The following is a 23237-nucleotide window of genomic DNA, read 5'->3' as shown; positions in this document are numbered from 1 at the left end:
ATGGGTGCGGCCCTGGGAAAGCCATAGGGGCTGCTATGCTTCTGCTTATCTCAGGTGTCCAGGAGACATCTCTGGCCCAGCACAGAGACAAGGAAACCTTAGGCAGCAGGGTGTGAAGACTGCCTGGAAGGGGACCCATTCAGGACCCCCACAGATCAGGAGATAAACCATTGCTGACTTGAGGTTGTCACCCTGGAAGGATCTGCAGATAGCAGGTGTGGGATAGAAGGGTGAACTTCCTAACTTGTTTACCAGGATAGGATGAGGTCCCCAGCCTTGCAGTATAATATGGGGTCCCTAGCCTTACCTGGTGAAACCCAGAGCCTGAATTACCCAGCCCAGGTTCAGCCCTGTTTCAGTTATACCAGACTCTGTGTTCTTGGGGACACCTGGCCCTCAGTTTCCTTGCCAGCATGAAAATAAGTTTAAAATCTACCTCATTAATTGATGAAGTTGCTGAAGGGGTCAGGTTAGAGACTGAGAGGCAAGGGAGGGGACTGAAGAGGCCCCAGACCTCAGAGTGGGACAAGGGTAGGCCTACATCACCTCTGTAAGACTAGCTGCCTGTCTTGTGACACCGAGTGTCACAAGTACCTGTCACGGTGGACATGAGGCAAAACAAAACAAAACAAAACAAAAAACACATAAAAATGTACAAGGCCTGTAGGTCAGTAGCTGGCGGTCAAGAAGTGGAGACCATGGAAGACAGGATCTCGAGGGACAGAAGATTAAAGAGAAACAGAACCGTGAAAGCCCTCAACTGAGGATCTGACCGTATGTGTTTCTGAAAGCAGATATATTTCACAGCAAGACCTAGAAGACATACAGTTACCCCAGAACAGAAAAGACCTAGAAGACAGACAGTTACCCCAGAACGGAAAAGACCTAGAAGACAGACAGTTACCCCAGAACAGAAAAGACCTAGATTATACCAGCTTGACATAAGCGAGAGTCATTTGGAAAGAGGGAACCTCAACTGAGAAAATGACCCTACCAGACTGGCCTGTGGGCAAGCTCCAGCCCTGGGCTGGTGGTCCTGTGTGCTATAAGAAAGCAGGCTGAGCAAGCCAAGAGGAGCAAGCCAGTAAGCAGTATTCTTCCACGGCCTTGCTTCCAGTTTCCTGCCCCACCCTAGATGATCGGCTACAATTATAAGCTGAAATACCTCCCCCCATCATGCTTCTGGTCATGGTGTTTTATTATAACAATAGAAACCTTAATTAAGAAGAGGGGAAGTTGCTTAGAACCAAGGGTAAATAGGAAGTTGGTTACCATGGAAACAATCATTCAACCAGGTGATCGATAATCTCAGAAACTTGATTGTGACTCTGCCAAATGAGAGCTATTAAAACTTCTAGTCTGGGGAATAATGTTCCACAAAGCTGTGTAAGCAGCAAGCCTGGGGCAGCATCTCAGAGGGAGCGAACTGGATGTGGCCAGGTGCAGCAAGCCTGTGCTGTCCCGAGGGCAGGGGTGGCTCACCATCATGGCCTCCTGAACGGTGAGGTGAGGCAGCAGCATGTCATCCTGCATGATGTAGCACGAGACCTTCCGGAAGCAGCGCAAGTCCCGGGGCATGCCATTAATGAGGACTGCCCCCTTCATGCCGGTCTCCCTGCAAAGACAAGCAGAGAAGTGGCTGCCAACCAGCTCCTTCAGCATCCCACCTTCAGGTGGCTCGGAGAGGCAAGCAAGAGAGGGAGCCTCCCTCCCTCCTGGGCTCTTCCCAGCAGAACCATTCACCATGGCAACAGGATGGGGCAGAGGGACCAGAGACCCAGAGAACCACACTAGTACTCTGCCGGGAGCAAGTGGCCATCAGGGAGACAAGCCACACACCAGGCCTTTCCCAAATGGCATGTTTATCACACCAGAAGGAAATGGCTTCTCTGCCTGCTGCACAAGCACGCCTGGGAACGTCCCTCGATACAGCTGCAGGGCAAGGATGTACACCAATGGCTACTCTATTTGCAGCCCAGACGACACCAACTGTTCCAGGATCACAGGTGCACACAGCGGATGCCTTGGGTAGCTCAGAGACAGCATCCCAGGCACAACAGTTCAGACCCATGACTGGTCCTGATGCAAGGGGAGAACCTTCTGACTGCAGGTGAGAGGTTGGGAGCCTCCTGTGTCTTAATAGGGTCGGAGGACACTGCTCTAGTAGCCACCTGTCGGCTCCTCAGGCATGTGCACACTGGGCCTTTCTTCCCAATGACACATCTTCTCAGCTCTGCCTCCCTGTGGCCATGGAGAACTGTAGTGTTATGGAACCTGTGGGGACTGATGGAACCATTCTGGGTTCCAACTTCCTGTGGCCCACTGTCAAGGCAGAGGGCGCTCGTAGGCAATGGGCAGGTCCCCTGGCTTCCTCTGGGTATCCAGCCTGGCAGGGCTGCTTCTGCACCTCTGGAATGCATAAGCACCCTTGGTCTTCTAGGAACTGCTGTGCTGTTCTCAAAAACAGCCAGCCCCCTAAAAATACCCGACTAGGCTCCCTCCCTGCCTTGACTCAGGGAGTAGAGACTTTAGCTTTGATCTTTTGATGTGAATGTAATGGACAAGAACTTGTCATGGTGACGATTTTGAAAATCAGAACTTCTGATATTAAGAAGCAATTCAGAACTCTAAGGAACAGTGAGGTTTATCTTTCAGCTCCCATCCCAGTTACTGAAATAATTAGTATTATGGGTGTCCATTATTAGTCTCAGGGGTTATAGTATGTTCAGGCTTGTATCTGAAGTGTCCCCCCCCTCAGATCCCCAGCTTGTGGTACTGAAATGGGGGGTTGTGGGGCCTGGGTGGTAGAGGTGAGTCACTAAGGACAGGCCTTTAAAGGCTGAAGCCTGGCTCTGCCTCTGTTTCAACTGCTGTGCCTTCTTTCCCATAACTGTTCCCTCCGAGACCGTGAGCCAGAACAAACCCTTGCTCCCTTAAGCTGCCTCTGCTACAGGAATTCGGCCACAGTAACAGGAAAGCAAGTGATACATTCTAGCAGATACTGAAACCATGGGGAGTTTTGTACTCTATATGACCATGACTTTTCCTATGTTGTGTGTGTTAACACACAAATTAAGCATGGTAAAAAATTAATAATAACAACTAATAGGACAGTTAGAATGTGTTGTAATGAAATTGTCAACATGCCTGTCCTTGTACTTTGGGGACGTTATTAAGAAAAGCAAGGGTTCCTTGAACAAAATCCCACATCTCTCCACCAATCTGGTAGCCTAGGCAGTTAACAGGCATGAAATGTGGCTACGCTGATCCGTGTCCTGGATGGAACAAAAGCGGCATCAGGTCGCATCATATTTCTTTTTAAAAGATGTGTGCAAGTAAAAGTATGAACTTTTTAGGCTGGAGTTTTAATTCTTTTGGTCCATGGTTAACTGTGGATGATTATTGCTGCCATTCCTTGCTCTGTGAAAACCGAAGAGCAGGATTTTAGAAAGCCTTTCTTAATCACTTCAAAAGGTTCCACTTTAGAATCATTCACCAATGAATGACCTTGGTGTGACCTTGGGAACGGTGATTCCCTAAAGCCCTGAACAACCATGGAAACCACAGGCCTTGGACACAGCAGCTCCTCATTCTCTTCTGCCATGCCTCATGTAACTGTCCAGCATGCCGCCCTACTGGCTCTCTGTCTTCTGACCACTGCTCTTCCAGATCTTGACCTTCATACACTTCCCTGTCCAGAGGATATACTGAGAGGCCAGAGCTAACTAGGAAACTGCCTTGTCCATCTGCCTGGGGTCTCTTCTTCATGGTCTGTGCAGCCATCAGCAGGTACGGGCTTTCGTCACTGTCTTCTCTGCAAGATTTCCCGCCTCGACTCTCAAGCTCTGGAGACAGCATGCACCACACACACACACACACACACACACACACACACACTCACATACACACACACTCACATACACACACACACGCACACATACACACACACACGCACACATGCTCACATATGCTCGGTTTCCCAGGAGTCCATGTGAGCACAACTTCCGGTAGCAAATGCTATACATGATGGAATGCTTTCAGGGACAACAGCCCTGAAGTGGCTCCGCCCCTCACACAGCTTTCTCTGCTGGCATCTGCTCACCTGTATCCCGCCAGAATGTTCATGAGCGTGGACTTTCCAGCTCCAGAAGGACCCATGATGGCCACCAGCTCTCCACTGTTGAATTTCCCAGAGATTCCTTTCAAAAGGGTCTTGTATCCTGCAAAATGCAGAGTGGATTCATTTTTCTAATTGTTGCATGCTCTGTTTGGCCCCAACGCTGAGCTGCTTGGCTGCAGCCAAAGGCAGAGTCTCCCACAGTGAATGCAGTATGAAAGATATGAAAGACTTAAGGCACATTCTACGCTGGAAGCAGACCTGGGTCTGTTTCATGATACTCTCTTCCCAGAATGACCTCATTTTGTATACCCACGTTCACAGCATGTGCACATCGCTTAGGGTGTTCAGAGCACGTGTTCAAGTGGCATCTAAGTCTAGGAAGATCCACCACCCTCATGTCAAAAGGGCAGGTGGACAGAGTCTATTCAGCACCGGACCAAAGACCGTTTCCTCCTCCTGATGTGGTACACAGGTCCCTGTACTGACAAGCAATTATCTCAGCATCTCATTTGCGAGTTTTTTCCTTACCCCTCCTAGACTTACAGAAACACAAATAATTTGTACACAATTCACAAGCAATTGCTTTATGATTAAATAATATAATCAATGCATTGTTAATCCCCCTATGAATGATTAAAAGGGCTTATTGTCACACAGTCACATCAAATGTCTAGGGAAGGTCTGCCAAGTATCTTCTGCCAGGATCTTTGGTGGGGGGGGACACATCCGAAACAAAGTCAGAGCCCTGTAGTTTTCAAGTAGACTGTGGAAGTGTGCTATAAATGATAAACAGAAGCCAGCGGTTCAGAGATAAAGATGCCAGCTCAGACATGTCCCTTGGCATGGTGTCAGGTAAGAGCCCACCCTCGCATGGCAGGCTCCTTCATTTTAGCTCCTGTTCATAATGGCTAAAGAGACCTCCTGAGCCAGGGACATGTGGGGAACTTGCCTGGTCTCCCCAGGCTCCAGCAAACACCCAGACCTGCAGGCTGAAGAGAACTCCACCCCATGGGGACGGCTTATCCACACGCTCACTGTCTCTCACAGATGGGACACTTGGACATTCCAACCTGTCACCAGGTGCCACCTTAATTTGGACGAGGAGTCCCTGGAGCCTTGTTTAAGCAAGGCAGAGAGAAGCGGAAGCTAGAGCCAGGAAGCCTGCGGCTCTAAGACTGAATCATTAAGAAGAGGAGGTTGGTTGTCAGCTGTTGCCCCAGAGGGCTGAAAATCATCCCAGTGGGAGAAGGGGCCCGGGAACAAAAGGGAGGGGCGCCGAAGGAAGCTCAAGCTGTGGAGGAACCCGGTTTCCCTACATGATGGCACTGGAGAGCAGAAGGGGAGGCGTGAAGGGGGAAGTGCAGGAACTGTCTGTCTTCAGTGGACAGACAGACGAGCAGGTGGGTAGACAGACGTACAGAAGAGGCAGGGATGGTGGACACTTTCTGCACAAAGCCAAGTGCCCTGTCCTGCAGGCTCGTCAGACAGAGTTCTGCCACTTGGGGACAGATGTGGACCTCCAGGGGCCCTGAGTGACATCACCAAGGGAGCGCTAAATACTCCGGTGCCTGCACATTACCATGCTTATCTATCTAGGCTGCAGTTGGGGTTACTGTCGAGCAAACAGTGTTTCAGGCTGCTTCTATTCCAAGACAAACACTCAGCCCCTGCTGAGCTCCCATGAGCTGGAAGCTGCTCAAAGCTGGAGACAGGTCACTGTGATAGCCACGGGCTGACTGAAAGCCAGATGTTCTGCAAGTTCCCTCTGTGGAGCTCACATGAGAAAAACACAGACGGCTGGATACAGCTGGACCCCCATCCCCCGATCAACAGATGGAGTGTGTATGACCAGGTGTAGAAGCCACCTCATACTTCTAACAAGGCAAGCAGCTGTTTAGAGCCCTGTTTTTACACAGCCAGGGCAGGACCAGAGAGTATTTTCCCTTAGAAATCAAGACCACATTCCTCTGCCTATGAACAAATCAGCCCTTCCTCTTTTTCCTCCTAATCTATTTTTATAGGTATGCATGTTTGCATGTGCATAGAGCATATTTGTAGAGGCCAGAGGTGGATGCTGGGAATTCATTCTCCTCCACTCTTCTACCTTACTGAGACAGGATCTGTCATCAAACCCAGACATCAAGCCGGGCGGTGGTGGCACATGCCTTTAATACCAGCACTTGGAAGGCAGAAGCAGGCAGATCTCTGTGAGTTCGAGGCCAGCCTGGTCTACAAGAGCTAGTTCCAGGACTGGCTTCAAAGCAACACAGAGAAACCCTGTCTCGAAAAACAAAACTAAAACAAAACAAAATAAAACCAAGACATCACAGACATGGCTAGTCTTGCTCTAGCTAGCTCACACTGGGGATTCCTTCTCTCTGCCTCCCTAGACCAAAATTACAAGGGCCTGTCATATCCATCCAGCATTTACAGGACTTCTGGGACTCCAAACTCTGTCCTTCATACTTGTATGAAGCCCTTGGGCCACTGAGCAACTTTCCTGGCCCAAGCCTTTCCTCTTTAGATAGGAAATCACCCCCTAATAATCCCATGAGCCTCTGCTTGCCATGTGAGATGGTCCCCAGCTAAACAACACCTCTCAAAGGACAGCACCTCCAGGATGAGCTAATGCTGTGCCAGAAAGCAGGAAGCTGTGCACAAGGGGAATGCAAGCGCTGTTTCCATCTCCTGCGCTAACAGCGCTTTACACACTGAACCCTCCCGGTCCACCGACTAAGGGGATGCAGGTGGTCTAATTCAGGATCGGGACTGCCTAGCTTGTTTTCGTCAGACGTGACTGGCCGAGTGTTTGAGTGTTCCTGAAGGCAGCCTGGCTCACTGGGGTTGGACATGGCACCAACTTTGCTCATAGCGTTGTTTGCCTGCCATCGTCTTCTGAGCATTTCACACACAGAGAAGGATTCAGAGAGGGCTGGGGATGGCTAATTACACCTAGCAGCCCAGTCAAGGAAACAGGGCCCCAGTTTCAGGCGGCCTGAGGCCGTCTGCCGACCTGGGGCCACCTGTGTTTGTGCTGACCTGGGCAGAGCAGCCTGGGCAGAGCAGCCTGTAGGTCTCAGCAGCCGCTCTTCTGACTCCCCGACCTGTGAGCAGACTCAGTGCTCATTGAGCCTGGCCATTCAGCGCAGTCATAAAACACGCCAGGTGTGTTATTCCCTTACTGGCGCCTTGTGGTCAAAGGCTACGCTAAGGCCTCTCTTCCTTTCAAGTCAAGGGCTTAATCCACATAGACACCATGTGGATTACATGACATCATGACTGCGTGGACTAAGGGTCCTGTCTGTGTCCGGGGTACTTGCTGGGCACCAGCTCCCACCAAGAAGCATTCACAAGACCAGACAGTTCCAATCCAGCTGCTTATGGCTGTGATCATCTTCAAGGAGCTAACACCATTCCTGGCTGGGATCACATGGGCTTCTCTGTACAGTAGGCTGTCAGTCTGGAGGGAATCCGGTCCCCAGTGCCTGCCCCAAGGTTGGCTTATAGCTGTGAGAACCTGCCACTACCACGGTGGATGGATGGTCACTCCAGTAGGCCTGTCTCTGATGACTGGCACTCCCAGGGCCCAGAAGACAGAGGCCACCCCTATGAGTGGCAGCTAGAAAAACCCTACTCCTGAGGAAGGAAAGGGAGATGTGTGTCTTGACAGTACGCTGTTAGCATTTTGCAGATGGGGGACCATTATGGTCTTCATGGAGCAGGCAGTCTCCAGGTAGAATGCAATCTACTTCTTTGACCTCAGCAGCCCCCAGGGAGGCAACTAGGAGGCAACAGTTTCTCTTTGGGGTGGGGGAGAGGCTGCAGAGGCCCTGACCTACCAGGGGGTCTCAGAGGAGAGTCCACACTGCCTCCAGGTCTAGCTACTTCACAGCAAAGGCCACTTGCAAGGTTCCACCCACTCCTCAGGGTCAACAGAGAGGTAGGTCAGGATGTGGAAGTAGCTGCCTGACTGAGGACAAAAGCTCCCAAGGACTGGATCCGAAACCCCAGCCAGACTCCCTGTGGAGCCAGACAGTCTAAAGTCCTCTGCTAAGAGGGGAGTTTAACAGGGTGTGGATCCCTGAGCCTCAGGGACCAGAGCTGGCAGAGCCTGAAGATGGTAGGGAAAACAGGACCACTCCCTCCCCAGGCAAATGTGTATCAGAGCCCCCATTAAAGAAAAATCCATGCTGATAAAACAAATAAAGACTATCAGCTGGGGGCTGGAGAGGTGGCTCAGTGATTAAGAGGTCCTGGGGTAGTTCCGGAGGTCCTGAGCTCAATTCCCAAGAACCACATGGTGGCTCACAACCATCTGTAATGAGATCTGGTGCCTTCTTCTGGCCTGCCAGCACACATAACAGGTAGAACACTGTATATATAAAAAATAAATAAATCTTTTTTTAAAAAGACTATCAACTGGGCCTTGGGAGGCTGAAGATTTCTTCCTATCTAAATACGTCAGCCTTAGGTGGGGAAGAAAGGGGCAGGCAAACCTAAGTGCTAACAGGATTCCAGCCTACTGGGGCTCTCTTCCTGTCACACCCACCAGAAAGAGCTCATGGCAAGCCTGCCCTGTGTCCATGTACACACATGTGCAGTCTTTGTACATGCTGCCAGCACGGACACAGGGACATTCTCCATCTAGACATGAACACGCCATGTGCACTCACACACCTGCAGGTTATCATCAGCACCATGGGTGCAACCTCTCCCCTCCGCTGGGTACACACTCACCCATCACAGACACACACCTCCAAAGCACACGGACCGTGTATAGACAGGCTAGGTCCTCAGATCACAGCCTGGCCACCCCTGCCCCCGCAGGGAGAGAGCTGGCTGGCAGTCACTCATATCAGCCCACATGAAGCAGCTTCCCATTATATGGAATTTTTATGCTTCTAAAAGTGAAGATAGTCTCTCTCCGAGCTTCCAAGCCTGGCTAGAACAATCTGAAGCAGTTTTCACAGTCCAAACGATGTCACAGCACCAATGAGGTCTCCAGATGGGCTCCAAATGCCACATCAACCTTAGCCTAAAGGTTACCCAGCTGTCCTGGCCCCTATACCCGAGGCCCAAGGTGACTCTGCATAAGCCAGAGTGCCTAGGACGAGCCTAACCTCGCTTCCCTGCCTCCCCTGCTCATCTTCCCACTCTCTTAGCTCCTACCTGGGGGATCTGACTCCAGAACAGATTGCCTGCCTCTCCTGATGCTTCATACTCCCTCTCCAAGAGTAAACACAACACCTAATGATAGAGGTACATGGGTTTTTTTTTGGTTGTTGTTATTCTTATTTCACCATTTTATATGTGTGAGCATTTTGCCTGCATATATATCTGTGTGCCACATGTATGCCTGGTGTCCATGGAAGCAAGAAGAGGGCTTCAGATCCCTTGGAACAGGTAGTTGTGAGTCACCATCTGGGCACTGGGAATGGAACCCAGGTTCTCTGGAAGGGCAGTCAGTGCTCCTAACTGCCTAGCCATCTTTCCATCCCAGAGGTACATAATCTTTCAATACCTGGTGGCATTCTTTTCTTACATTCTTTGGTACCCCCAGTGCCCAAGGACCAGCGAGAGAGTGAGACAGACTTAACCCTGCCAATCAAACTGATGCTCCTGGCATTCTGTACTTCCTGGAGGACAAAGGAGCTTTGGACCAATGACAGTGGCGGACATGGAGTCTGGAACACTGTGCTGGTAACAGAAATGGGGACCTGAAGGTACACAGGGAGCTGTCAAAGTCACAAAGTGCCAGAGAAAGGCACTGTGATCTGTTCCCAGCTGTGCAAACAACACACTGTCCCCTGGGCTGTCCCTCTCTTTGGAAGAGGAGTAGGTCTTCTATTGACCTATGGAAATCCACCAGGGCCTTAAGCCAGCACTGTGCTCGAGAAAGTAATGAAGTAATTGCAGAACAGGGAGCCCTGTGTCCCTCTGTTTCCAGCTCTACATTACAGGCTTAACGGTGGTCACTTGAGATCGCCCCCCCCATTTGCTGTCCTGGCCAATGATTCCTCTTTCTTTCCCTTTACCATCTATTGCTGTAGATTCGCTGGACCCCTAAGTGTATGCAGAAGCCCCTCCTGCTTCAACCTTCTAGCCTGGATTCAGTATATCTAGTTGTAACTGGCCCCTGTATGTCACTAGGCAGCTTCCATTTGGGTCCCAGGAACCAGGCAGAAAGGCTCATGGGTATTAGTTAGGCCGTCCAAATACCTATCTCCTTATGAGGCTACACACCAGATGCCCAAGGCACACAATGGGTGTGCTTCAATAATGTCATTGCTCTCCCATGCAGCTCAAGGGCTCTTTGTGTAGAAGGTTCATGGAAGAACAGGAAGTCACATAGCTACAGTGCCTCATTCTGAACCTAGTTCAACTGAGCCCAGTTTTCTAACTTCCAGCTCTCCATGGTAGCTAAAGGATGTGCTGGTCACCTGGCCTGGGCCTTTGGTCTGTCTCCAGCTCAGCATCTTCTGCCAAACAACCTTTTCCATACTGCAAGGCCTCCTGCCGGGAAGGCCTCCCTTCATTCATGCATACCCTCAAAATAGCCTGTGTCTCACCAGCTGTTGGTGCAAGGCCAGCATTGTGAGCATGCATGCTTCTTGCCTGCTGCATGTTGAGGCTCTGACAGCATCTGCTATGGCCTGCCAAGACATGGAAGGTGCCCTGCAGAACTGTGGTGGTAGCTGCTGGCATAAGTCTCCCTTCTATGGCAAGACCCGACACTGGCTTCCCCACCTTTCCTAACACACTTGACTTGCAACGACATCAGGAAGGGCACTTTCCTCTGACGTCCTCCCCAGATCAAACACTAAAACAGGATTAAAATCAAAGCGGCGAGCCGGGCCTGGCAGAACACACCTAAAATCCCAAGTGCTCAGGATGTTGAGGAAGGAAGACCTTACGTTCAAGGCCTTGCATGGGCATCTTAGTGAGACTCTGACTCAAAACAGAAATTAGTAAAGAGAAAGGAATGTGGCAGGGGATGTGGCGCAGTGCAAGAGTGCTTATCCAATAAGTGTGGAGCCCGAGGTCCAAAACCCAGATAAACCAGCAAAACAGAGCCCAAGCTCAAAACTTCCAGGCTCAGAGGAAGGGCCAAAGGAGAAAGGCCAGGCGAGATTAAGATGCCCTCCACCCTGCAGTCACCAAGTCAACTAGGGTCTTGTGTTCCCAGGCACCTCTTCTGTGAACAAAGGTGTGTCTTGCGACACATGTCAGAGTTGAGCGACATCAGAGCCATGCTCCACTGAAGCGCGACCACAGTACGGCTTCCAGAAGCACATGTGGACTTATCGTGTTCCCTGAGTATTTACATAGAGAGCTTTCCCAGAGGAAAATGTCAGCTCAGCACTCTCCTCCTGGCGGCCATGGCCAGCTGGAGGTAGATACCTGTCTGTGTGTCATGTTTGGCAAGCATTTCAAGGACAGGTACAGAAATGGCTGCTCGAAGTGCAGCTTCCACACCTGGGTTCAACAACCTGCCGTCAGGGTGGGGATGGGGGTTTCCTGCACCCAGCCCCTGGACCGCCCTCCTCTTCCTGTTCCAAGTGAGGCAGACATAGGGAGAACATGGCACACTTTGTAAGATTACGCAGGCCTTCCGAGGGATGCTTCTCCTAGGGTGGCTGCTTAGTCTTTTAACTCTAACTGCTTCAGCCCGTGGCTCTGGGCATTCTTTCCACCCACCGTTCCTCACCCTGAATGTTCCCTCAGCTCTCCATTGGGCCAGAGTCTCCCAAACCGAGTTCAGCAAGACACTGGGTGTCTCAGGAGGCAGGGACTAGGGAGCAAGCTCAGTTAGTAAGATGCTCGTGCACCAGTGTGAAGATAGAACCCTTACCCAAAACATACTGTGGTGTGCACTTACAATCTCAGGGCTGGGGAAATCTCAAGACAAGATTCCTGGGGCTTGCCAGGTAGTCAGCCTAGCCAACTGGGAAAGCCCAGGACAGTGAAAGATGTCTAACAAAGAAAGCGGTGGTATATGAGAAAAGACACCAAAAGTTAATCTCTGGCCTCTGTAGTTACACACACACACACACACACACACACACACACACACACACACACGCCAGCACGCACGCACCCCCACCAGTCGACAGGTATTAAGGCTTATGCTGTTCCCAGAAAAAGTGACTTGAATAGGCTTTACCCGAGTTGGCAGGGCAAGGGAGTTTATTTCAGGTGTCACCAGCATGTCTAACTAGAAGCCACCAGCTTTTCCTCTCCTGTCTCAGACTTAAAACTCAGTCTTCTTGAGCCTCCGCTGCCTGGGGGGCCATATGTGTACAAATACATTGCCTTCTTTAATTTTTGATGCATGCTACAAGGACACTGTCAATACATGGACGACAGAGAGGAGAAATGCTGAAAGAGTGTCCCCAAGTACCTTACCAAGTACTGAGGAAAGCCAGAACCTAGACAGAGTTACGCGGAGGCCAGGCCCAAGTCACCTTCATGAGACACCAGGAGAGAACAAGCGGATGTGCTGGATACCAAGGGATGAAGGGAATAGGGGTTCTGGAAAACTAACGAGAAAGTTAAAGATGCTCTGAGTTACAAGGCTCAAGAGGCCGGCCCCTGAGGCTATGAAAGCAGTGAATGCCTGCTGGGAGAAGAGGAAATCTCAGGTGGAGTTGTCCCCAGGCTGTGCAGGAACCTCCAGAGAGGCAGCTTTTGTGCCTTGTCCCACACAGAATGGGGTGAACATTTAACAATACTGAATCGCCTATACCCCTACATAGCCCCTTCCCCATGCTCCCATCCCTAACCCGAATAATTTCACCAAGCCAGATTGCATGTAGTCATTGGTTTGTTCTGCTGCTGGTGCCCTACCGGAGGAAGCCTAGGGAGCTAGCTTTAACTGTCAATACGACCCAACCCAGAGCCATCTGAGAAGGGAGTCCATGGAGGGTCTGCCCAAAGCAGGCGGGTCTGCGGGTCTGTGGGGACTGTCTTGTTAATTGATATAGGAGGGTCCAGCCCACTGTGGGTGGCTCCATTCCCTAGCAGTAGTTCTGGGCTGTGTAAAAAGCAGGCTGAGTATGAACCTGCCACCGAACAACCGAGCAGTGTTCCTCAATGGTTTCTGCTCCAGCTCTGCCCCAACTTCCCTCAGTGATGACCTATGACTTGGAAGTATAAGCCAAACAGATACTTTCCTGTCCGAAGTTGTTTTTGTCAGGGTATTCTTAACCACAGGTCCAGGAAGGAAACTAGAACAGAGGTTTGAATGGTGTTTGATCTTATTTCACCAGGAAAACTCACGCGACAATCAGCCTGTCTCCAGTCTGAGGCACACACCTCAGCTCTTCCTGAGCCTTAACCCTTCCTCATCACAGTCTCCAACCCTGCCCCACACATCACCTCTACTGAAGTATTTATTCTCCTGTGCTTTTCTCTTTTTACTGTCTAGCTATATTCATCCTTAAAGAGCTTAGGTAATTTTTGCATGTTTCTGGAATTTATATAAATGGTGCCGTATTGTCTCTTCCAGGGGTGGTTTCTCACCACATATATAATTTACATATACATATACATGTGTATATATACATTTACATATATATATATATATGTATGCATGTGTATATATTGTCCAAAAGACAAGGCTCTGCTTCTTTGCACAGTTCTAGAATACTCCATGCTGAGGGTATCTGTGGCTTGCTAACTAACTCCTCTTTCTAGCCATATCACATGGTGCTCAGTATGGACAGGGCTGACCCCAGCCTGGGGTGCTTCAGCAGCTGAAGGGACCTGCAGTGCTGAGCACTCACTGTTAGCATGCTCATCATGGGCCTCAGCCACGAGAGTCACCATAGCAAAGAGCTCCATCTCTCCGCCCCTGGGCTGCAGCCCCATGTCTCCTGTCTGTGATACATGGCCCATTTCAGGCTAATGCTGGAAGCTGCCTGCCACCGGTCCTGCATGTGACATACTGAGCCTCAACAACTCTGAGCCTGTTGTGCGTCGAGCCTCCATCTGACCCCTATCTATGGAGACCCTCCTTGTATCTGAATCAGCTATCTGTCTCCTCATTTAGGGTAATGTCTCTATAATTGTGTGAAGACTACTGTATGTCCTGAGGATTAATATTAGCAATAAAAACTGGAATAAATGGGGGAGGGTGGCTAAAGAAATAGCCCAGTAGTCAGGAACACTCATTGCTCCTGCAGAGAACGGAGTCTGGTTCCCAGCACCTAGGCTGGAAAATCTACAACTACGTGGACCCCCAGCTCCAAGGGACCTGATGCCTTCCTCTGGCCTCTGTGGGTACCAGCACACAAGCATATACATGAAAATAAAAACATATAATTAAGGACCAGAATAAAAGAACCAGAGATTGCCAAAGGTCATAAAAGTCTAATTCTGCAGTAGCTGGTGCATCTACAGGGCATGAAGGCGGGGTTACTGTCGTTTATCGTAATTCAATCAACTCTGCTGCTGCAGAAAGACAGATGTGCCCATCTATGTTCCTGACAACAGGCTCACAGCACTTTACAGTCTACGAAATAAGCATGACTGGACAAGGGCTTTCCTAACTTAAAGAAATTATAAACATGGCTGTGCATGTACAGACACACAAGTGTCACTGCATCAAGGTGACACTTCCCACGTTCTGCAGGTCAGAGCTACAAAGAAAGGGAGACGCTCATGTAGTTAGTTGTTTCTCAGCCCCTTACCTCAGACTTGAAGCTATGACCGTGAACTCCTCCCTCCCTCCCGTCCCCCCGCCTCTGTCTCCCTCTCACTGCCCTGGAGCAGACCTGCTCTGGTTATTGTTTGTGCACATGGACTGAGATTGTTTTATGAAATATTTATTAACAAGTGAGTTACTAGAGCAGCTTGGCTGTTCTGCCCGGATCCCTCAGAATTAAGGCGCCTCAATGATAATTCCTTTCAGAGGTATTCTAGATCCACAGAAGACCTTAAGAAGCTGCTTCCCATAGGCACCTTCTGTAGGAGTCTGCAACTCAGCTCTTTGAAGTGTTCGCATGGCTGGTTCACAAATGGAGAGGCCTTGTGATCTAGAATGTGAAGAAACCCCCATGCTGGCACTAATTCAGGAGAGGTGGCCCCTCCACAGCCTCTTCACTTCAGTTGTCCACACCGATCCAGAACAGAGTCCCTCACCTGCCCCACACCCTCTGGGATGTTCTTGCTAGGACACAGATCTTGATCAACTTCAAGGCCAAGCCAAGAAGAGGCAGACTTGGAAGTGCATTGCTGAAGCAGCCCTTTTTCTGGCTTTATCCTGACCCTTCCATTAGCACACCTCCACCACACTTCCCTGTGAAGACAGTCTCCAGAAAGGGGAAGTCTCAGGAAGAGAGAGGGAAACACATTTGATATGCTAGGTTGCTCCATCTTGGCCTCAGGTTGCTCCCTCCTCTGGCAGGGCTCCCACATGTATATCCAGGCTCTAAGGGAGCGGGGAGCTCCCACCTATGATCTAGGCTCTGTGCTTTTCCATGCCTTCTTCTCATGCATGGCATGCTAGCTTCACTCTCGTGGCTGCTCTGTTAACTGCCCTGATCTCCTCCTAGCCCCACAGTTAGCAAGGGAAGTCACCTGGCCTGTACTTCCTTGCAAACACCAAGAGTCAACCACATACAGAAGGCCCAGTTGGCCCAAGAGGCTCCCCTGGGGCGGCCTCTTGATCACACTGGGTGAAGACTCTTCCTTTTTCCAGCAGTCCCAACTGAGAAGACAAGAGCTTTCTAGTTCCCTAAGCACCAGTCACCTGATGGGCTAGTCCACGGTTCATGAAGAGGTACATCTCGCTAAGAGAACAGTCTTTCCTTTGGTTGCTTCGTCTGTCCTCTTTCAGGGGTTCTGTGACTTAGTTCATCCCGCCCACTCCCTGGTATAGAGCACGGTCATGTAGACTTCTCAGGAGGCCTGCGGTTGTACCAAGGTACATAGGGTCCATCAAACTGCCATTCACTCTGGGTACCTGATGCCTCCTCAGGGCCTTGAGGACAGCCATGGGCCAGCAACGGAGGAGTGCTGTTGCCAGGCATGGGGTGTTTACATCTATTTCTCACCCACCCCTCTGAGTCTGACTCAAGCAAGTCACCTTCTGGTACCTCCTTCAGGCCCCTTGCTGGTTCTGTATGTGAAGGTACTTCCCCCACGTAAAGGTCATCCAGGGCCTCCAGTGGGTGCTTTCCACATTATTCTGGGTAGGAACATGGGCTGCTTGTAAACAGCCCCAGATCTCCATCAGCAGGAATAAGAAGCCTCCATTGCTATCGTCCCCTCCCCAACCCATCTCCACAACTAGGACCAGTGTGGCCATATCTATGATCCAATGGCAATCTTCAAAAACCAGGGATTAGGATCCTTATGCATTGGAATCTGCCATTATTTAAATAAGGAAAAACTGAATGCATTGCCCAAGAGTAAGAACTGCAAAGTTAGACAATATGGAAATCAGGCTGCAGGAGACGTAGGAAACGAAGCATCCGGGGCTTCTGTTGCAGAATTTTGCTGGCAGGGCACTGGCTGTGCCAAGTATCTGCAGACTTTCGTTTTTCTTTTGTGCTAGGCACTAAACCCAGGGGTCCTGCTAGAGAAGTGTGCTCTACCACTGACCCATCCCCCAGCTCTGCCTGTTTCTTATCTGATCCGAAGAGACTGGACCAGAGGACTGTGGGAATGCCTACTGTCCTGATGTACTATAGTCAAGTTCTGAGAAGTTGTCTCTGTAGGACTTGGCACTGAGAGAGACCAGCGAGGCACGGGGTCTGGATGCCGTCTTCTCAACACCAACCCTGCCCCCGCCTGAGCTCCATGACACATTCTCACCCTGGGGGCCACCTGAAGCTCTGCAAATATTTCTGTCACTTGCAATAGAGGGCTAGTTTTCTTCCAGCCAGAGATAAAGAGGGTTTACAGGGAAAAGCAAAGAACTCCCTAACGGAATGGCCCTTCTTTAGGGTTCCCTCCTGCCCCTTCTGACAGGACAGCGCCCTGGAATCCAGGGACAGATCTATCTCCCCAACCCATATGATGTCCTCTGTGACCATCCTCAGTGCGAGCTGGCAGGCAGGGATGGGGATCATAGCCGCCTCATCTGGGGTTCCGGCAACATGCTTCCCAACCGGCAGATGGACCCTCCCACCACCACCACCAAGGGACATTACAGCAGTCATTCACAAGGTGGGGTTAGAATGTCTCTCTGGGGTAAGTGAGACAGAAATAAAATCCGTACTCTCTTAAGTAATAGTAACAGGAACTGCTGAACCAGGTGTTTTGTCCCACAGTCAGTACCGAAGTCTGCTGTCCCTGACAGACGCCCTGGGGACAACAATCCACAACCCAAGTCCCCAGGAAGGAACAGGGCTGAGCAGGGCCTTGGGGTCACACTGGTATCAGCACCAGGCCCTCCCCTCCTTTGGAGGGGAGCTTCAGCATCTCTCTCTGACCCTCCAGGATCTTCTAGGGCTAGAGGAGCTGCTGACAAGCAGGGGCTGCCTGGACCACTGTGAGTAAAACCCAGTCCTCCCCTGACTCCAGGAAGATGAGAAGCAGGGACGCTTCCTGACAGTTTCTCGAAGGATCAAGTGTGGATCCCAAGTGGGCAAGCCCTCCTCAGTGGTCTGAGGCAGCACAGCTCAAGATGAAGTTCCCCAGCAGCAGATGGGAATCCCCCCTTCCCCCCCCCCCCCCGCTGCACGCCCCATTCCTGCATGCCAAGCCCTCGAGATCACACAGCAAAAGTACACAGTACACAAACAGCTTCACAGGTCGCTGCTCCACCATGTCCGCTCCTTAGGGCGACCGGTGTGGGACTGTGGAGCAAAATGGATGAGCTTCTGGGGGCCACGAGTCTTCTCCAGAGGGAGTTACACCATTAGTCTGTTATTACCCATGATGCTTAGCTTCTCCGTTTTATTATTACCCATGCTGCTTAGTTTCGCCATTTCATTCCAGGGTCAAGCTCTATCTAGATGGGTCTAATCTCAGTCCGCGACTTCACGCAGCTCCAAACAGCTATGTAGACAGCCCAACAGAAAAATTGTAAACTTACTTAGAGCATTGTAAATGTTTTGAAAAAAAAATTCAAACTTGGTTGTGGAATTCTCAAGCGTGAACTCTACGGGTGACCATGTCAAAAGGTTTGACACATGCCCGTGAGGTGCTTCAGTGTCTTCTCTCAGGGTCCAGGTTTGGCAAGACGGTTTTCCCTAAGGGAATCTCAGAAAGTCAAAGTATAGGGTGAGAATGGCACCTGCCTCTAGAACTTTCTACCTCAACCCTGGCTGCTCAAGTCCTGGGACTTTTCTTCCCCTTTTGCACTATCCCCAACAGGCCAGTCTATGAAGCAAGCACAGCACTGTGGCACTAATTTCCTAGGGAACACACAGGCCTCTGGGTCTGACCTCCCCACAGAACATGCTCCACTCCCACCTGTGGCAAGCTTGCTGCTGTCCTGGGGACAGAAAGGGATCTATGGCACCTGAATGCCCTGAATCAATGGGCTCTGAGAGCTGGTAGGCTAGCCTGGGCTCCATCAGGATCCCATGCTCAATGTTCTCACCACGTATCTATGAAGCTCAGAGTATAAGGTTTTTAGAAACCCATACTCCCCTTGCCAGGCCTAGAGAGTGCTAGGGTAAAGGCCACAGACACCCATGCCAGCCAAATTCCTTCTGAGCCTGCCCACACTCTGATGCCCTCTTAAACCTGCCCCCTGTGCCCTCAGTCCCGTGGGTGGAGCTGAAGGTCATGCCAGCCGTGTGTGAGTAAGTGTGGAATGTTCTGGTCTTGGCTGTTTGTTCTCCCCAAGCACGGCTTGCAGGTGTCACCTGGGGAGACCTGTTGGGGGCCTCCACCCCTGGAAGCATCCAAAGCTCGCCAGACTTGTCTAGGTTCACTGTTTCCTCTTCGCTGAGAGCTACTGTAGGCAGCAAGCACATGTGTGTTCAAGGTCACTGGTGGCCATGATCATAGCTGGTCACTGACTGCTTCACATGACTTCAAGGATCAAACGGAAGGACTTTAGGAGTCAAGTCTGGGCTTTGCCTTGGGGTCCCCCCTGTCATGAGCAGGGTCTCTGAAGCGTCATGCTGTGGTATCTTCTTTGATTGGGGGGAAATGGTGCTGGGGGGACAGCCTGGCTGGCATCCTATCCTGTCCTAACGCTGCACCATTATCCTCAGCAGCCTTCCTCGCTTATAAAACCCTGCTCCCCTCACAGCCTATGAGGACGGCACACAGGATTCTCAGCATCATAAGAGGGTACCACCTGGAGCAGAAGTGATGGGATGTCATCCTCATGCACTGCTTTTCTGGGTCCAATTTGAGGAATGGGGTGCTAGAAGCCTGGACATCACCAGAACTTTCATGGCCAGCTCCTTGACTCTGAAGATACCATTGAACCAAGGCTTCTCACTTGAGTGCCCTGAACATCTGCCTGTGGGAGCTGCATGGTAGGCAGGCTGGAGGGCGTCTGTTTGAACAATGGAGATTACTCTAGAAGTCCATGTTACACATAGACATATTGAGGTAAGGTCAGAATGGAGACTGATCTGGGGCTTGGCAGGTAGCCACCCCGATCATTTTGGGCTCTACCATACACAGACCTGTAACCTTGGTTGGGTCTTGAACACATCTCTTGTGACAAACGCGGTGACTTTGAGGACACACGGCCCACAAAAGGCTGAGCCAGGATCTGACAGCAACCACGCACTGGCTCCTTGACTTCTAAAGCCTGGGATCACAGCAAACTTTCGTTTAGAATGACTAAGGGCTTTTAATCCACTGCAATGATTCTATTATGATTGGTTTCTGATGTCACACACAACCCTGTTTATTCAGCTCTGCCTGTGGAACATTAGGCTTTGTGGGTGTCAAGCTGTTTGACCCACTGAGATAAGGCTTATTGCTGTTATGACTGCCTGCTTTATAGAGTAGGTAAACTCACCCAGTGTCCTGCTGGTGAGTTGAGGAGTGAGTTTTATAACTCCATTCCCAACCACTGGACTCCTTACTTGGCCTTATCCTTGACTGGGATGGTGTTAACTGGTGTTAAGACTTGGAGCCATTTTATTAAGAAGAGAGACAAAGAAGTAAAGTTCAAACCAAATGCAAAAGTTGTTTAATTTATTTTAGCCTTTTTTCTTGAGTAAAAAGGGAAATGCATTTTCTATAAATTTGTAAGATTACGGAACTTACTATAAACATCCGTAAACCCTGGCCTCAGGTGTTGAGGCTGCTTCTCTGCCAACACTTTTGCCGTCCTCACTGCGGCTGCCAGTTAGAGAGTGGGTACAGCTCTCTCCTGTTCACTCATGAAGATCCAGCCACAAGACAAAAATACACAGGGCCTGAGAGTCTCACATCCTCCCTAGATGACCTACATTAACCTCTCTCAGGAGGCAGGCTCTGAAGTGTAATGTTGCTTACCCAGCTCCGTTTCGATGGCGGAAATTTCCACCTGGCCACTCACGAAGGCCGATGCTTAAATATAAACACTCTCCAAGATGCAAAACTCATTGTTCTAAGACCTGAAACTTCTCAGTGGGCCACTCAGGTGTGACATGGCAATGAGCTGTCCTATGTAAGGCAGTGCCAACTCCCAAGTAAGACATGTTTATCAATGACTCTGAAAGTAAGGCTAATTTGGTTCTGATAATGGCCACAGGGAAGACCCAGCGTAAGTCTTAGAAAGGAGGCTCTGAACCTCCGAGAGGAACGTGACTGCAGTTGTTAGGGACAAAGGCCTATCCCCATGGTCCTAACAAGCCATGCTCAGCCACCTACCCCCAATATGCTGATTAAAGAGACAAAATAATAGTGAAAAGTAGAGAAAGGAGATTTACTCGATATAGTCTCACTGGGAAGAATAAAGAGGCCCAGGGACCCCCAAGTCCACCTTTAGGTCATGGACAAGAGGCTTAGGGGTGAGGAGAGGGCAGGAGGCGTGACTATAACTAAGCAGCCCTGGTCAAGCATCTTGCCACCACCATGAACCCATCATTGTCTGGGCTCTGGGCTCTCCTGCACGGTGGTCTGATACATCAGTAGTGCGTTCAGTTCAGGCCTGGGGAACAAGGGCTTTTTTGGCTTTTCCTTTCTCCTAGCCTGAGATTCTTGGGGGAAATTCCAATATCTTGGGGACCAGTGTTAAAGTCCATTGGCCGCAGGGAAGGGCACAGGGTCTCTGGGAAGCTCCCCCAGACTACTCAGGTAACAGAGAGCTCAGAGACCTATGTGGCACAAGGCTCCAAGGCCCCGCATCACTGTCCCTCATTAGATGGAGCTAAGGATACCTCTACACAGGGTTCTGGGCATGCGTTCATGTTAGTACCATGTGTGTCAGTGTCTTCAGCAACACTGTAGTTATCACAAATGCACACTTCCCCCTTTTGACAGAGGTTTCCGCCCACCTCCCTGACAAGCCCCACTCCGGAAACAGAAGGGGGTTCACTGTACCACTGTTACTTCCCACCATCAAGCTCCAGCTTCCGTCAGTTTAGAGAATTGACACTTAGGAGCCATTGTCTCGTTTGCAAAAGGTTAACTCTACAACCACAAAACGAGGTAGAGAAGCAAGCCGGGAAAACAAAACCCAGAGAAGTCACCAGTCCCAAGGGGTCCCCTAGCATTTGGGCACGAACCCCAAAGGTTAAGCCGGCTATAGGTATGATAGCGCTTGGTACTTCACAAGGTGCCTAAATTAAGCCCAAAGGAGCCAGCAGGCTGGTGTCTCAAGAACACCCTGGTCCCCAGGGAGGGCGTGACATGGCCCCTCCTGTTCCACCCATGTCCTGGGCCTCCAGTTATCCGAATGAGAGGACCCGTGCTTTCCTCACATCTGTGGGTTCACAGACACAGCTTCAGACACTACAAAGTGCAGCCCTGGAGTTCAGCTATTTGTTCCCTGCCATGCCCAGGATGGAAGTGACTCAGCTGGGCCAGGGAAGCCCTCCGGATTCCAGCTGGTTTAGCAGAGCCACAAACCAGTCTCAAAGGGAAATTCCAAGGCTTGGGAACCCACCCTGGTTCTTTTCCAGACCTGGTCATAGAGAAGAGGTGTGCCTCTTATGCCTTCCCCTGCTCTGAACTTGAAGCAAATAAGACCATTTCCAAGGAGTCACAGGCCAGTAGTGTCTCTCGGAAAAAGGTGTGACCTGGAGCTGTGAGCTCTCTTTGACTTTAAACAGTAGTTTAGAAGCCCCCTCCCCACCCTCAGCCTCCACTTATACCTGGAAGTCTGATTAAACTTGAAGGGCATAGCCAGCATGCAAAAAAAAAAAAAAAAAGCCCCAAGCATTCTGTTCTGGTATCTGCTGTGTTTTTCCCACCCAGCCACATCCCCCAATTAAGCTTAAACAGGAAACAACCCTATGTGTGTCAAAATATTCATCCAGTAATATGTCCTGCTTCATCTGCTTCAGCGCCTTCCTGTTGGGAGAGTTCTCAGTTCTGGGTGCCTTTTGGACCTGGAGTGGAGCGTGCGACCAGAGGCTTTGCACTCTGCAGAAAGGTCTAGCATCAGGACCACTTGAGCCCCCTAGAGCCGCAACATCATCCTCTTAGCAACAGTGCTGCGGCCGACAGCCAATCCCGCAGCTCCTCGCTGCTTCCAGCTAGAGGTTACTAGCGAGCATTGACCGATAGTAACCCCAACGCTGGCGTCGGTGGCGGGCAGGCTCGCACTGCGCCTGCGCAGCAGCTCACACCTGCCCCGCCTGCACCTGCCCACTGGAGGAAGCAGCGCCTTGCTGTGTCTCTTTCCAGTCATTGAGAATTCAGTTTCCTAAGAACTCAAAGATTCTGCAGGCAACCTCCACTGAGCCTGCAGCCAGGGTTACATGTGGGCAATGGAGCCAGTGTGTTCTGGCCACCTGTAGGAAGCACACAGGACCACAGAAGGAAGGGAGGGGTGTTCTAAGCAATAAAACCCGTGATAGGGCTGTCACTTGGCTGGTGCCTCCAATACTGGGCCATGGAGATAACAGTTGGCTGGAATGAACTAGTCGCTCATTCATATTCATATTTATTCTCTCTCGCACTGCACTCTTTCTTGCTCTCTCTCTCTCTCTTCCTCTCTCATCTTGGAGATCAAACAGAGATCCAATGGGCCCAGCAGGCACTG

The 23237-nt window shown here is 50.5% G+C and overlaps 1 protein-coding gene across 1 annotated transcript in view; it reads right to left on the bottom strand.

Moving 5' to 3' along the window:
* Abcg1 (ATP binding cassette subfamily G member 1) overlaps positions 1-23237 on the bottom strand; it is a 57030-nt gene that overhangs the window by 19607 nt on the left and 14186 nt on the right. Inside the window, exons 3-4 of the mRNA XM_075979763.1 lie at positions 4103-4220; positions 1483-1615 (exon numbers count right to left, since the gene is read on the bottom strand). Of these exons, the coding sequence (XP_075835878.1) occupies positions 1483-1615; positions 4103-4220 (251 nt within the window). The remainder of the gene's footprint in view (positions 1-1482; positions 1616-4102; positions 4221-23237) is intronic.

The sequence above is a fragment of the Microtus pennsylvanicus genome, chromosome 7 (assembly GCF_037038515.1).
Source record: "Microtus pennsylvanicus isolate mMicPen1 chromosome 7, mMicPen1.hap1, whole genome shotgun sequence".
NCBI lineage: Eukaryota > Metazoa > Chordata > Mammalia > Rodentia > Cricetidae > Microtus > Microtus pennsylvanicus.
The sequence above is the reverse complement of the archived record's forward strand: the minus strand, read 5'-3'. Positions and strand labels throughout refer to the sequence as shown.